At 34.8% G+C, this 17,280-nt stretch overlaps 1 protein-coding gene across 4 annotated transcripts in view; it reads left to right on the top strand.

Moving 5' to 3' along the window:
• The window catches only part of MEI4 (meiotic double-stranded break formation protein 4), a 165,854-nt gene extending 152,771 nt beyond the window's left edge, over positions 1-13,083 (top strand). For all 4 annotated transcript variants that reach the window (XM_088162135.1, XM_088162134.1, XM_088162133.1 and 1 more), the window contains one exon: positions 12,610-13,083. In XM_088162135.1, coding sequence (XP_088018261.1) covers positions 12,610-12,861 — 252 coding nt within the window. In that variant the 3' untranslated portion in view covers positions 12,862-13,083. The remainder of the gene's footprint in view (positions 1-12,609) is intronic.
• The last annotated feature ends 4,197 nt before the right edge of the window (positions 13,084-17,280 follow it).

The raw sequence follows: 17,280 nt of genomic DNA, 5'->3' as shown, positions 1-17,280 counted from the left end.
TTTATTTCTTGTTCTAGATCATTTATTAAAAAAATAAAACAAACAAAACTGCCCTGAACTGAAGCTTAGCTACCTTTTTGAAAGGCTAGTCATCCTCTGAAATGTGAAATTTTTTCTAATCTTTTCAGGCCAATTTTTTAATAAATACCATGCTATATCTAGCACTGCCTTCTGATGCACAGTAAACCTGACAAGTGTGCTGGCAGCTGCAGAAAGACCAGAGTCCTCTCTGGGAATTTTGACTGAATATAGGTTATCTTAATTGTGGCAGGATGGTGCTATTTGTTGTTTTACACAAAAGGTGTAAAAAGGTGCTGTCTTAATGGTGGTGAGGATTTGGGACCGTTTTCTGTAACCTTCTTGAAACTCTATTAAGCCTTGAAATTGTTCAGGTAAATACCATATCCTAATTGCATTTTTAAACTCTGCTTTCCATAGAAGCAGCTTACAGAGTTTTACGTAATGCTAATTATATTGCTCGTCCAGTCCCCTTCAAAACCTCCATGGTTTTGTAGTGAATATAAAAGAGATTTGTATCTTTTTTCTTCAGTTTGAAGATTTGCTCATTTACCACTCTTCCATTTCTTCCCCCAGTACCATGCTTTTGTGGGAATTTCAAATTTTTTAAAAAATTGTATTTTGTCCAGGTTTCAAAATCAGAGATACGGCCTAGACTCATGGTCATGCCAATGGGACATTTGTCTTCTATATTCTAGAGATGGGGGAAGGAAAAAACAAAGAAAAGCCAAAAGGATGGTGATGAGACTACAGCATGGAAAGGAATGGCAGAGCAGTTTGTAACTTCTAGGGAAGACAGGAGAGGTTTTCAGATCCATTTCATGTAATATTATCACTGGTTCAGGCTATCAGAGGAAATCACAGCCTTAGCTGAAAGGTGGATTTCAATCCCTTTTTTTACAAAAAAACTAGAACTAGATTATCTTTAAGGTCCCTTCCAACCTGAGCCATTCTAAAATTCAGTTCCAAAAAGTGCAAGTATGTTCTTGACTTCCAGTGGCATCCCTGACATGCTGTTCTTTTCCTGCCATTGTTTATGTTATTCTCTGGTATTATTTTGATTTTCTTCACTACTATGACATTTCTTTTATGCAGCTGTCATGCCACATTCACATGAATGACAGTGTGTCTGGAAACTTTAGCTTACGAAGTGTTATCAGGGTCCCATATGAGCCCTGGCAGGTACATTTATGTCAGCTTTCTGTAACACATCCACCTGACACCTCAGTTATTTAAAAACACTATCTTCTAGGTTTCTCAAGTCTTGTTTCACTAGGCTTCATTCAGATCCATTTTGACTTTAAATGTACTTTGAGCTCCAATTGGGTTGGTTTTTCTCTGGTTGTGATTTTTTTTCCAGAATTAATGCTTCTGGTTCAAATTTAATTGCTTTAAACTTCTATAATATCTCTGTAGTTTGGTTGTAATAGCCTCCTTTTGGGTGACTCAGTGCAAAAGAGTGCACTTTTGGTCATTTTTAGCTTTTTTTCCCCTTAAATATTTGTCTTAGCAAAGCCATTTGATAAAATCATCTGTATTTTTGCTAGTATATTCAGCTCTAATGCATCCAATTCAATCTCAGAACATTATCCTTCAAACAGGTCCTGTGAAGAATAAAAAAGTCCCCACTACTTTTCTGTTCTAGGTAGTTTTACTGAGCTGTGTTGAAGCTTTGGAATAAAAAATTATACCAGAGCAAAAAATCATCTGCTTCTCTTGCCATCCGTAAATCTTCCTGAATTTTCTTTAGCTTTCCTGTATGCCAGTTCAAACCCTTGCATTCCCAGATTCCTTTCTTGACAGTATCCTTCTAGCACAAGGAATGAGGTCTGCTATAAACAACTCTGTGCTCACTGAAAATAGTGGTGTTGAACATCCAAATTTTGGCTAGACTCTGCTCTCTTGAAGACATTTTCCTTTAGTTGAGGCCAGTTGTACCCTTGTCAGCCTACATATTTGAGATTTATAGAATCATCCAGGTGACAGGTTTGCCATGTAGAAACTCTGACATGCATAGCAGACAGCTTTTCCCAGACGACTTTGAATGGGAGTCAGACTATTTTGGTTTAATGAAAAGGAGGCCCTTGGACTTGGTATGATCTAGGAAATTTCACTATATAGTAGTACTCAGAGCACAGAACTTTCTTCACTAATTCTTTCATTATTTGTTTCACCTGATATCATAAATTATAGAATTATAAGTATTTCCTGTACACAATCCTTCCTGTATATTTCTTATATTTTCTCTTTCAAAGCTAGAAAAACTAGTTGGCTTCTGACAGTCAATTTAGAATTTAATCCCTTTCAAGTTTACTCTGCTTTTTTTGTGTTCTGTCAGGATGCTGCAATTTTCACACAAGTTACAGAAGATTCTCAGTTTCCAAAGGATCTTCCTAAGTGTAACTGTCTTTAGACTTACTGCTGGCATGCTGAACTTCAGAGGGCCAATCTTGAACTGCATATCACTGCTTTCCAGCACCATGGCACTCACACATTCTAAACTGCTGCTCTGGAGCTCTTAAAAAACTGCCTTTTTACACTACTGTTCTGCCAAAACAGTTGAAACAAACAAACAAACAAATTTTAAAAGTGAAGTTGTCTAGACCACTTTTTGGTTTTGGGTCTTTCCAGAAGAGTCTACCAGATAATTAATGGAAAAGAAAAATTTGAAAGCAAAACTGTATTTGCTTATAGTCATAACCATCTGGTTTCTGTAAAGCCTAAAAAGATTGTAGGTAGCAATCTGTTCCATTTTCTGTTTTATGTTTTTAGTCAAAAAGTCTAATTCCTTCCAAAATTAAGTTTTGACACAGTTATGCAAACTTTTAGATGTGCTGTGGTGTTCTCATGATTTCATGACATTTTAAAGTTGAATAAGCAATATTTTCATGTTGTTAAATTTGATTAACCCACTCAAGATTAATTCTACATATATATTCCACATAGTTTTAAATACAATAAATAAGAAAAATAGCACCGCTTGTCAACCTTGTCAAATTTTTATGAAATTATCTCTTGTTTCTTCCATGTCTCCTGAGTTTTACAGTTAAAGTTAGAAGACTCTCATTATGTTCTTTGAAAATTCAGAGGCTGTTATGGGATTTACAAGTTGTTATGGGTGACATAATTGTAGTGGAAAGTGGGTGTTTAAGACAGATAGTGGAATCACTGTAAAAACCATTGTTGTCTTGTTTCAGTTATATCTAAGGGAAACGTTAATCCATTTCAGGAAAATAGGTTGAGAAAACATTATGTATATATGTGAAATACAAACACTTTCCGAAAGACTTTATGTATATAATAAATACAATTTTTTTTAAACAAGAAGAAAGCTAAATAGATAGCAAAACAGCAAAACGTTTCTTCCTAAATCAAAGGTTGGTTAATATTAAGTTAAATATTGCCTTGAACAGTTATAGAATATTAAGCCTCTAATTATGGAAGAGGAAAAACAACTGCATAATTAGAAGGAAACCTGTCTTCTTTAGCAGTATCATTTTTTCTCTATTAAAAGTATACAGAGACTTTGATTCCTTGGATGAAAGGAATTTAGAAGGCAGATGTCCACTTCTTTTTCTTACAAACATTACACTTGCATTCCAAGCAGGTTTGTCCTTTTCCTCACACAGGGTACTGCCTAGAATCACTCCTCTTGCTCCTTCTTAAGTGTTTTGTTTTGTCTTTTCCTGGATTTTCTGTTTTCTTTTGCAGCAGATAAATACAAGCATCAAGCACACATTTGTTCTCAGTTAGTCTGAAACCACCTAGGTTTGCTTATGTTTGGGTTGTTTTTCTTTGTGATTTTGAACCTGGAGAGGTGGATTCTGTTTCTGGCTTGGAGCAAGGACTGATCTCATTGAAAATGAAGGGGGATGTATGTAGTTGTAAACTTCCAGAACTGCAAAGTAAAAAAGGGAAGGTTTTCTTCTCTGAAGTAACTTACCTTTGGTAGAGGGTGGGGCAGTAAATTAAACTGGGAGATAGAAAAACATAGAAATGGCTGTTCTGCCTCTGACAGTGCTTACAGTAAATGTTTAGAGGAGTCTGGAGATGTTTTCAAGAACATTCTCCCAATCCATCTATTTGTGCTATTCCAGGTGAAGAGTGATTGATGCTTTTTACATGTCTATCTGTGGATTGCACTGTCATATAACTGTTTATTTTCTTTCACCCCATACAAGCTTTCAGCTTTCAGTGTCCTGTGGGAAGCAATTTAAGGGCACATTCTGTGACATTCTGCTTTGGTTTGTTCTTGGACCAGACATCTGACACTTGCTAGGTTCAGTTGATTCTTTCCATCCCTAGCATGGGAATAGATAATTTTAGGAAGTCAAGCTCTATGTAAGGAAAAGTTAGCATGCTTTTAGGGGGAAAAAAAAAAGCCATATGAGATAAAAAGCATGTTGAAAAGCTTCTTTTCAAAAATTAATGAATTATGATTCAGTACAAATAAATGTGTACCTTGCAGTGCTGTCAGGATTGCCTGCCCAGTGCTAGAGTTACTAAAGCAAAGTGATTACTATTTATTTTCAGAGCTTCTTGTGCATTTTCTAAAATATATAAACTATCAAATCTTTTGAAACTAATACAGCTGTATTTTTCAGCAATCCATTGTTTTCTGATGTGATTTTAATTAATGGAGGAATTTTTATTATTGCTATTATTCAAAACTTAATCTTATTACCTTAGTGTCCTTAACCTATAAAAATGTTATATATATGATGTTTATTTTCAAGACTTGCTTAGATTACTGGCCTTGCTGTACTAATGACACTTCTCACAGGATGAGAACTTAATTTCTTACGTCAACAAACAGCATCTATTATTTCAATTATATGGTTATTTCATGTAGTACTCTTACACTTGCAAGTAGGCAAGTCCTCCAAAAACACAAACCACAAAAAAGCCATTTCTCTAATCCTGAAGTGTTCATAACTGAGAAATTTTATTAGATTGTTTTGTTGATTGCTTTGTCCTGATAGAGACTTTACATGGGATTGTCTGATCTATGACTTCATCTTCAAGTTAGAAATACTCTTAAGTAGCTCATTTGTTTTGGAGGGATCCACACTATAATAGATATATTCACAATCTTTATTTCAGATTCTTTTCTGAAACAAAAATACTAAACCAAAATCAAACCAACATATTTCACGTGCTTCAACTTGTGAAGAACGAACTTTCAGAATTTTAAAATAAATTCCAAGAATAACGTACATGTGACAAGTCAGATTTGAATTATAAGCCTTGTAGATTGGAATAAAATGTGATTATAAATTCATATTATCCTAAGAAGGTTCATAGATTCATACTTTCTGGCTGTTCTCTCCAAATGAGATAGCTTTGTGTCTTATATTTTAGCTTTCTTTAATAGGATGAAAGAGATTAGAATTTAGCTTTTAAAGCTTTCTGTGTCTTTGTTATGTTACTTGCAAGGCAATTGTTGTGATTCTTACTCCAAAATGGAAACGTAAGTGCTCTGCTGCTGACATATTTAATTTTTCAAAATATGTTGTGGAAATTGTATTACTAGATAAGAATAATATTACTTAAGATGTCTTGGGAATTTCTTGTAATTCAGGGTGTCACACTAAGGGCTAGTAACAGATGACCCTGGTAAGTGATATGTGGAGGAGGCACAATGCATCGATGCCTCAGGGATAAGTATCTTCCTCTCGGGAGATAGCAAAGAGAACAAACACTTTAAATTCTATCAAAAGTATTTTCCAGGGTATGCCAAATAATTATGTCTGGACAGATACTATTTTTGCAAAATTCTTACTGTTGCTTCTGAAACCTCTCTAGCATGAGGCTGTCTGAGGCTTCTAAAGTGTTGCTGGCACTATCTTATTCAAGACTAGTCACTGCACATGCTGTAGATTAAATTGTTCCAAGAGTTTAGCTGATGGTGTCTCCTCTGGAATTTAACTGTTACAAATGTTGGTAATTCCTTGACCCTTTCCGCAATCACATTTGATCTTGATCTGCAAGCAGAATGGTTGAAACTTAGGGATCTACTTCAGAATAAAGTAAAAAAGAATAAAGAGAAAAAGAGAATTTCAGAACCCATTGAATAAAAGATGAAAATATTTTTAAAATTTGGGCTATGAGAGTGTAAATTTAAATGAGGAATTGTACATTATGTGAATTTTGCTTAAGATACTGAAAGAGTTCATATATCACTTTAAACTTACTTGGCAGGTGAATAATTGACCTGGTTATGAGGATTATGATTATTGGAGAGTTGTTCAGGAAACAGGCATTTCAAATCACAAAAAAAGAAGAGCTGCTAAAGAGACATGCTAATCAGCTAAAAACGGAACCCTGCATCGTGGCAATTTGTAATTACCTTTTACCGTAACGCAGTAGTATTAGAAACAGAACGAAAAGATTTCTAGTAAAGACTTTCGAACATGCCTGCCTTAAATTATTTCAGAGATGCGTATCTGCACGTTATTTAAACACTAAATAACGATTACAGATAATCTCTTTTATCCTACTGTGATTTCGTATACTGGGGATGTTGTTGGGTTTGTAAATTTTAATGATCAAACAGAGGTTATTTATATGTTTGCAGCACATCTAGTTAAGAAGATTTCTGTCTTGTTTTGAAATAAAATGCCTACTATCCAAATGTTCTTAACTGTACAACTTTCTGTTGTATTTAGCTCTTGAACACTGCAATAAGTAATTTGGATAGGGATTTCTCAAAGGAAAACTAAAGGGTCAAGAAAAGAATTCCCTGTGAGAATTAATCTTCTTTATTCGTAAGGAGAATGTATTGACTTGAGGAAACAATTCAGTGATTCTTGAAACATATTTCCATTAACCTCTGACCTAGACTGGATGAGTAGAGTAAAACAGTGTTGATTCTACTGAAAACTTAGATTTTCAGCATTCCCTTCATAAACACAAAATTTACCAAATGGTGACTTTGTTGATAGAGTTTCCAGTCAGTCACTTTGTTTCTAAATCAGCATAATGAAAAACAAGAAAATTTTTCTTAAAAGGGGGTGCTGTCAAATATTGCTCCATTTAGGAGCTTGTAGTTATAATTATATATTCATTAGAACTCTAATGTTAAAATGCAGAAAACCAGTCTCCTTCCTATAGGCAGGCACAGTGAGCACAGAAATATTTTTTTCATTTATGTGAGTATCAGTGACTACATTTAGTATGTCCCTTCCTTTTTTGTTTAGTCTCAGTCACCTTCCTCTTAGTTCTAGATGGAGCATGCTCTCTTACCAGCAGAAAGCCAAGGCAGCAAATAAAATGAACCAACAACAAAAAAAAGAGTTTGGGTAATTTTCTATTCAAACAGCCCACCCAGGATTGTGTGTCTCTAGTAACACATAAATCAAGCTCAGACATTTTCTAACAGGCTTGCTCCTCTTCAAGCATTTTCCAGTGGTTTGGGTAAGTCCCATGTTCCTGTGGGACATCAGTTTGCACTTGCTCTGTGGCCTCCTGGCCCATGAATTTTAATTTTCTTGCCCAGAATTCAGTCTGCATGTGTACTTGCCTGTAGTAGCCACTTGCAAGGAAGCAAGGGGGCACTGGGATTGTTTGCTGAGATGGTGTTTGTTGGTATAGGCTATGTCAAGAGAAATGTATGTTCTTTGTTTCTGCCTTGTCTGGAAAATTTCTGGGAGCTTTGGCTACATTTTCTTGCCTGAGGAGGGGCAAGGGGCCATGGGGTATTTTTCCTGGAAATGGCTAGATGGCAGATTTGGTTCTGATCTATCCTTCATACTCCTTAACTAAGCAGTCACAGCCCAGCAGCTGATGCTGTTGCAATTCCTGCTGCCTGTGCTTCCATTGGAAGGCAAAACTAGCCAAGATGTAGCAGTTCTTGTTATGTATTTTGGTCTACCCTTTATGCTTCTCTGAAAAATATGCATATAAAAGAGGAGAAATACTACCTTTAAACACTTGATGTTTCAGTGAAATTTAACTTAGAATTTCTTGAAACATAGGAAAGACACTTTGCTAGCATGAAAAGTTATATTCCTGCTGAATAGTGAAGGTTTGCCAAGAAATAGAAGAGGCAAAACGTACAAGAAAAAAATTACAACAAGCAAAGCTGTAAGGATATGATGGATTGGAGACCTCTGGGCAGAATACTTTTCTGCTAAAATAACTATCTAGAAGTGTCAATTTTATGACTTTCTAAATAAACACTCATCTTTCCAGTTGGATTAAAGTTTATATTCATATATCTGTGTTTTATGTAGCATTTTGTTGTGTAGAATTACTTGTTAAAACATACATTTAAATTTGGTATTGCCATGGGACTTAAAAAGCCTAAACAGATGTTAACTAAATTACAGATAGAAAAGGAGGGAAGCTTTTTATCTCTAATCAAACATAATGTTATTTTAATTTTAATTTTTTTTCGAAATTAATTTTAATTGTTTTCATTTTGTCAGAAGTTTCAGCATTTAAATCTTCTATTCTAAACAAAAAAAAAGTTTTCCCAAGTGAGTGCCATTCCTCCTATATTCCAGAGAGCATATATGTGTTGCTGACACTTCTGCATAAACATCTGAGCTGCATGGAAGCAGTTGCTATGAACATACTCTCTTTCATCCAATTTTTGTTTGCACTGGTAAAGTATTGTCTCGGTTGTGTACATCCTTTGAGATGTAAAAGGAATAAAACTTAATTGCCTCTACTCAGAAAGTGTCAGCCTTCTGCACGTGAAAATTCCAGGCCCAACAAACTGCATCGCTGGAAATATGACTTGTGGCTGATGACATGGCTTAAGAATCGTAGAGAATTCCTTCAATTTCTTTTCTTGTTTTAGGTTGCTGTTACGAATGGCATTTGAATAAATTATATAAATGTGCATAAACCATTAAGACAAAAAAACAAAAATATTCTAAGTACAGTTAGGAATCTGTTTCCTAATCTGTTTGCCAAGACTCCAAATCAGTCCAGTAAGACAGCAGCAGCTTGGAATTTGATCTGGGGCCACCTGATCTGTTGTTTTGAAAAGAGGAAGTATAATAAAGGGCCAGGGATGTGGAACACAGCAATTTCTTTTAACATGTTAGTACTGACTGTGATAGCATTATATTGAAGACAGGTAAGAGAACTTCTTCCCTGCTTTCAAATTATGCAGTAAATATCTGTCTATTTTCCGGTGGTCACTGTATAATGTAGAAAAAGGCTTGGAGAGTTAATTTCAACCAAACATTTTGACACTTTTTGCTTTCTGAACTTGGTGATGTAAATACAACTAATTCTGATTAGCAGATCATCAGATCTAGCTAGGAGATTCTTGTAATCCTTCCTTCTATCTTATGTAAAGTTCCATTTTATATATATTTTTTTAATTATTTAACTCTAAAATGTTTATTAAGAATTCATAATAAGAAAATACATTCAAAAGTTAAATTAAAAGCTAAGGTACATGAAAAATGCCTATTACTGCTACAAAACACATTTCAAAGTACTTGGTGAGGCAAAATTCATGAGGACTGATCTCATAAAGTATTCAAAGTAGTATGCAAAATCCATATTGCTTACCTGTCTGACTTGTAAGAGTGATTATCTTAAAATGGATTCTGAAAAACAGAGTTAGTGTTAAAGTTGGTATCAATATATTTTAGAATAGCATATATATATATATATATATATATATATATATATATGTATATATAATGCTTATAAATATATATAAGGATTGTTTTATAGACACACCCTCTGAACTTTCTGGTGTGTACATGTATGTGCACAGCTACCCACTCACACACACGGGTGGGTAATTAATAGGCCTATTATCTGATTCTGCACCATTAGGGAACAATAAAGGCATCCCTTTACCAATTATGCACATAAATTTGTATTGGTTGTAATTGCATCAATCAGTGCTACAGAAGACATTTAACAAAAGAAATAGAGACACATTTTGTTCAGATTATTAAATGGATAGGAAAGGTTAATAAAAAGCCTTAAGCCAGAAAATGTTCTAGACTGATTTTTCCCTCTTGGTTATATGATGCAATATTTCAAAATGCATTTGCCCTCAGAAAAGCAATTATCTCAAAAAATACTTCTTCTTTGCCATCATATTTATCCTTTCTCTTCAATGTCAGTTCTGTGTGATTAAAACAATTTTCCTTTAATGCAGTAGTGTTTGTCGAGGGAGCTAATTAGTTAACTTGTGGATTCTATTATCCATAATCAGATAGTTTACTAAGCTGCAATTAGTTGCACCTTTTAAGACCCACTGAAAGTAACACAATTGCTTAACTGCTTGGAAGAGCCTGAGGTTATGGAGTAAGTGAAGTGGCATAATTTGCCTTTCTAAAACATTTTTCTGTTTTAGAAAGGCAAATTATGTAAAAGAAGTGAATTTGCAGGGCCAATACTTGAGAGTCAAACAAAGATTTTTTTGCTTGTAAAGTTGTGCATCTAATTTCCAAATTACAGGAACTAAGAGCATAGAATTTCCATTTATGTTTGTATATAGTAATTTTTCCTGGGTACAGTCACACTTTATCACTGTAAAGAGTTCCAGGACATGGTATATCTATGGTTGTAGTTTGGAGTGGGATGAATTACTTGCTGAAAGGCCCTGGAAACTACTCAGTTGCAAAAACTCAGACATCTAATAGCACATCTAAGGTACTCCTCCTGGCTTACAGCTGTTACCCTGGAGTATGTGAAACAGCAGTAGACAATGACATTCAGACAGCTGTGTGCCACCCCTTGCTTCCCTCCATCAGCTGAAACAGGAACAAGGGATAACTACCTCAGCTTGTTGATACCTGTGTTTGGTCAGATGACCCCGACACTGAAAATCCTAGGAGCAGACTTTATAGGGCTTTAGAATAATCTATTTCCTAGAAATTCAGTAAATCATTAATAACACTTACTTTTGCAACTTGGAAAGCTGTAATTTAGCCTAATAAGCAAAGTAAATATATTTAATTCCCCAGTATTAGTTAACAGTCAAAACAATCAGTGTATAGGCATGATTGTCCTAGAGTTGTATGTTTGATATTTGAAGAAACAGACTGTCTTATTACCTCTGATTTGGAAGGAGGTTTTCCCAAATTAGGCAGTTTGATTTAACTTAACTTTATAAATATGCAAATACGTAAAATACTTTTATTAAATAATGTAATACTTTTTCATGTTTTGCTGTCTGTTCTGATAAGAATGTCGATACTGAATTCTTGGCAGCTGTTTCTGAATTGTACTTTTCTTACCAAGTTCCAGAGAGACAGAATAAGAGTATGCAAGGCTAGGGATAATATGTCTTAGTAACAAACCTAATTTTCAAGATTTCTAGAAAACTCAGCAAAATTCTTTTGCTAAATTGAGGCTTTGCAGTAAGATGACTGTGGTGTCTTAACTTTGTCTCTGAGATGGGAGGCTCTCTGAAAACCATTACCCCAGGGTGCTTAAACACAGATTTTAGATTTAATAACTACTATCTCAGAAAGCAAAGTGAGCAATCTCTGACCCAACGTCTTCCTCAGTTTTAGCTGGAGAAGGTAAAGTGCTGTTTTTTTCTTAGATTCTAGTGGAATCAAAAATAACTTATATTTTTTGTAAATCCAATGATTGTATTATAGATTTCACACTGTGGGAAGTCTTACAGTAGGTAATCTAGACTGAGTAAAACAATTTGATGCATTTTTATAGACCCATGTTGAAGTCTTGACCCATCTGCCTTTGTGTCACAGTTTTTGATTTGTGTAAACAGTTTTTTAGATTTGATAGAGCTATTGGTCCTTTTTCTAAAAATGCATAATTAATTTTCCAGCAGCTATGATTTTACCTTTCAGTTCTGATCATCTACCTACTGTAATTGAAGTCTTTTTCAGAATAAGGTCATCTCATATTATTGGTAGATTTTGCTGTTAAGTACACAAAATTTCATTCCAGAGAGACAGTTCTCCAAGGTTTAAGTTTGTATCTTACCAGATATTTCCTATGTACAGAAAGCTTCTGTGTAAAATTACAGTTTTTAAATACAGGACAGGTAAATTTATATTGGATAAAGCTGTAAGACTTCTAAAAAGTTTTAGTTTGGTCAGTGTCCTTGTTCCAGCTAATTTGACAAACTGAATATTCCACTTTAAGTGGCTCAGAACTGGCTTACACATTTTCTATTGAGATTGAGAATTTGGACTTTTAATTTGCTTTCTGGAGGTATCACTCAAATAAATGAGTGTCTATATTTAGGAGTAAAAAAATCTTTTTTGCTTGTTATTTTATTTCTTAGAAAACAGAAATCCACCAATTCTAATTATATGCCCAAAACAAAGCTGTTATTGTAGTTTTTTCTCTACATCACCATGGTATGTCACAGCCTATGGATAATTAGGTAAAGCAGACTCTCTCATGAAGAGGAGGTTATGTTGGCTTTTCATTTGGTAGTGTGATATAGTGCTAGTTGTTTACTGTTACCACAAAAGAAGAACATTTTTTAGAAGTAATCGTATTGAATGTATAGGTGTCCTGATTAAATAAATAATACTGCAAATTTTAACAATATTCCTTATACTGTCATCTGAGATGTTAGGCTGCAGAAATGTTTTCACACTCTATGTACTGATTATTTTTTATTCCCAGATCCATTCTGTGTATGATATCGCCCAGTATGAGAATATGTTTCTTTTGTGCATGATTCTGGAACAACTTCTTCAAAATGAGACAGAAGAAAGTAACATTTCAAGTTCAGACTATGGAGGAGAAGAAAAAATCAAATTTCTGAAGAACCTTGATCAAATTATTCTTCATCTCTCAGATGAGTTCCCTCTGTTTTCTTTATATTTGTGGAGAGTGAGTGTTCTTTTGAACTCAGGTCAAATGCAAATTGATTAAAACAATCAGCCTACTTTTTAACCATGCATTTGTTACGGGATTGCATTGGAAAATTTTCAAGCCAGACAGGGATATTGTCCTTATTGCGAAACATTTACTTTAAACTACTGTTCTATACAGCAGTTTCAGAGATAATGTAATTTATTTCCAATTTTCAATGTAGAAAAAAATGTAATAATCCAAGTGCCATTTTCAATAAATGCTGTTTCTTATAATAGAAAACAGTGTGTTGGTGTTTGTGCACACAGTGAAAATGGAGAAAAGATAGTTGTTTCATGTGCTGTTTAAAATAAACACTATGAATTTTAAAATACAATCATATTGTGTACATAGAGCTTCCATGTTAGGAGACTAATGCCTGTCCTTTAAGAGTTATATAGCTTCTCTAAGATTTATGAGACAGTGTCTGGTTGGCTGAAATGGAAATGTTTATTTTAAACTTGGTAACTTATCAGTACAAATTCTTACAGGTAAGACCTTGTTACTGATAGTCAAATGAGCCATTACTTGAGCAAAATAAAATCTAGTGCTCAGTGTCACAACTTTCTTATATTCATTGTATACTGCTTGGCTTTACTTGTGTATGCACAAGTTTAGGTCCAATAGGCCTAATTCACTCTGAGTTGAGTAATGATTTCAGAGATCTAATCTGAAGAAGTGTAACTCATTTAATAGTTACTTTAAACCTTTCTGTTCAAAATTAATGAATATTGATAAAGTTCCCTTTGGTTTTTGTGTTTTAAAATGCTGGGTTTTTTCTGTATGATAGTATTATATTCTTATTCATAATATTAATTAAAGTAATGTATTTTAACAGGAATTATCTCAAAAGGTCTTTAAAGTATGACCTCAACAATATCTTAACTGAACCATAGTCTTTTATAAATCTAAATGATGATTATTTTGATTAATTGCTCTTTTTTACTATTAGATAATTAACATTTTAGTTTTATTATGTCTCCTAGAAGTGTATATTCACTATAAATGCAAAAAATTTTGAGCATTAGTCCTTGTCCTTCCCCTTGAACTTATCAGATCAATTTTTATGTCAGGAAAACAGGAAAATTCTCTGAAACACTACTATCTTGTTTATTTGAATACATTTATTTTTTAATAAACCTTTGTTTTATATATATATGTAAGATTCATTGCTGTTTAGAAAGTGAGGTGTTTTGATGTTGAATTGGCTCCCCAGAGAGTATTTTTTAGTTAAGACACTAGCCCCTGTTCTGATCTTAAACTTCCTATTTCATATGTCATATGGTAACATTTATTTAATGCTTTCTTCTAGCTTTCTTTCAACATAAATTTTTGATTTACAGAACAAGCATTCCTGACTAGTCATATGAGAAAATCAGATAAGTTTAGCCAAACTAAAGAAAATAAATCAGCGTGTAAGTTTGGTAGCCACTCAGAAACTACTTTTTGTTGCTGCTTTACTTGTTTGTTTGTTTCATTCTGGTGGAAGATCAGTTCCAGCACTGAAAGCATGATTGCAAAAACAGAAAGGAAAGGAATGAACAAAAATTAACAATTAGCTAATTGATATAATAATTTTAATTTTTTCAAAAAAGCTTCATTCAAATGTAGCATGTAAGCAAAAGACAAAATGCAGAAGGATACTGGTATCTTTATAACGGCAAAATGTGTATTTTTCAAGCCTGTTATTTGAAAGAAAAGTTTCGACCCTAGATTGTACACCGTATTTGTATAGGTTTTGTATCTAGAGATGGCACAACTACATGGCACTTATGCTCTGACAGGAATTTGGAACAGTTGAGCAGCTTTGACAGTGTTGAGGCAGAGTGAGAGTTCCCTTTGCAGTGCCATTGCAGCAATCTAGGCACACACTCGCCTCTCTGCAAAAGTGCTGTTAACTGGTCAGCTCAGCTCTCCTTATCTACTTAGTGCAGAATTAAATAGGACTGTGAACCACATTAATGAACACCTCAGCTTTGGTGGGGGCAATAACCCCTGCAATCAGAATCCTTACTAGATTGTTTTCTCTTGTTTCCTGGACATTTTTCACTAAGAGGGGACTTGTCTCGAGACGAAAATGTACAAAGGTAGATTTGTATATTTAGATGTCTCCGTATGGTTGAGATATCTAATCTATGAAACACTTGCAAAGTAACCAAGGGTTGCAAACTGTGTTATCTAGCTGCTACCTCAAATGACTGCAGTCCTCTAAGTCTTTTGTCACATTTTCTCCTCTGATGCCCTGAAGCACCTTTAGTGGCACTGTCATTTAAATGTGTCTGCTTAGACAACCGAACAGTGGTGATAGCATGAGCTTAGCTATGGAACTCACCACCACAAACATGCATTTAGGTGTCCTAATGTCCTAATCTGAAAACTAAACCCCACATTTTTGATACCTTATACGTTTTAAAATAGGAAATCCTAGGTTTAAATCCCTGCTCTTCAAACAATTTCTGCTCTTATCCAATGACTAAGATTACAATTAGATGTAATTTGAGTAAACACCACTGTCTTTAGTTTTGAAATTACCAGGATGACTGAGATAGTCCCTGGAGGATTTGCAACCAGATTACAAGAAATTTGCCGGCAAGTTTAAACTGTCTTCGAATGCTTACTAAGTAAGTATGACCATGTCCAAGTTTTACCTGTCTGGCCTCCAGAGAGGAATACCAAATCCAGAGAAAGTGCTCTTTGCTGAGTGTAGACTATTGAATGTCTCAAAAGAACAATCTCAAGGTCCTGAGATGTGCTGAGCATAATATCTCATAGACTTAAATAGGAAATACTGAAAAGAATTTGGTCTGACCTGTCATTCTCAAGTGTTTTACATGATTTACCCTTACAGTTCAAGGGTACTTCTTTTGTCTTGCACGTTTCTTGTTTTGCAAATACATGTACTTTAGATGTTGGCAAAATGCTATTGTTCTGAAAATGCAAATTGTTCAGCCTTACAAAAACAAATGTATATATAAGCACACAAATTATATATTTATATTGAATTAGCAATGCTTATTTATTGGTAGCCTAATAGAAGTTTATGAATTTATAATTTGTTGTTCTGCCACATTTGTAGCTTTCTGGGTGACTTTCATGCCTGTCTCTATCTGTTTTAGAAAGACTTTTGTGGTAAAATGTCTCATTTTATGAAAATAGAAAAATTGAGGCAAAGAAAATAAATTTTTCTTCTAGCGCTGCTCCATTGAACTGACTGTTCTATTCCCTGAAGGCTTTTGCATGCTTACTAAATGGCACCAGTGGGTGGGATTTTGAGGTGGACTGTCTCAGAATGTTTTTGTAAACTTAGTTTGGAATATTTTCATAATCTGTTTATAATTTATTGATTTTTCAAGTTATTACCTATGTATTGGTAAGAGTGAAAATGAAGTTGTACCTTTTTTTAATCCTGTAAAAATATTTTTTTCATTCAGTTATCTATGCATTACTGTCTGATACAGTTTGTAGTTTATTGTGGTGCAACATTAGTTGATGTTCATAGAATCATAGGAAAATTTGGGTTGGAGGAGACTTCAAGGTCTCTGGTCCAACTTCCTGCTTCAATGAACATTAGCTGTGGGATCAAATCAATGTTGGTTAAATCAATGTAGTCTGTTGCTATTTCAGTATTCAGTCAGGTACTGAAAACTCTCCAGGATGGAGCCTAGATCTGCTCTTATGCTTGACTGTCTTCATGGTGAAAAAATGTTTCCTTGTATACAGTCTGAACTGGTATGCAGTTACTTAATTTATGATCAGTGTCTTAAGTCTTTTCACCACCCAGAGCCTGGATCTGTCCCCTTGATATCTTTCCCATAGGCACTGGAGGCTGCTGTTAGGTCCCTCTGCAACCATCTTTCCCAGGCTGATCAGGCCCAGCTCCCTTAACCCTCTGGAGGCACAGATGCTCAAGCCCCAGGCATTTCAGTAGCCCTGTGCTGAATACACTTCAGTTTATCAGCATCTTTTTACTGGGGGCCCCAAATGGGCAGTAGTATAGCTGCAGATTAAGGAGCACTGATTAGAGGGAGGTAATCTCTTTCCTTAAACTGTGCTCCTGCTGGCACAGCCCAGGATGCCCTTGGCCCTCATCACTGCCAGGGCCACTGCAGGCTCACAGTCAGCTCACTGCCCACTAGGGCCCCCGAGGGCTTTGCCTGCACAACTGTCTCCAGCCAGGCTCTCCCAGCCTGTATCCCTGCAAAGGAGACTTCCTTCCCAGGCTGGACACTTTGCCCTGGTCCTTCCTGAAGTGCAAGTCTCTGTTATCAACTTGAGAGAGAAGTAGTTAAAAACTAGTCAGATAAAATCAGAGGACTACATTAACATTAGCATCTTACTCTATTTCAGTTTAATAATGAAAAGAAGGGTAAGTTTTAAAGTATTTTAATTATTCATAATGCTAAGCACAAATACAGGAAAAGCAAAGGATGTTTGTTGTGT

The sequence above is a fragment of the Sturnus vulgaris genome, chromosome 3, assembly GCF_052056855.1.
Source record: "Sturnus vulgaris isolate bStuVul1 chromosome 3, bStuVul1.hap1, whole genome shotgun sequence".
Classification (NCBI taxonomy): Eukaryota; Metazoa; Chordata; class Aves; order Passeriformes; family Sturnidae; genus Sturnus; species Sturnus vulgaris.
This window is presented reverse-complemented; position numbering and strand designations above follow the sequence as displayed.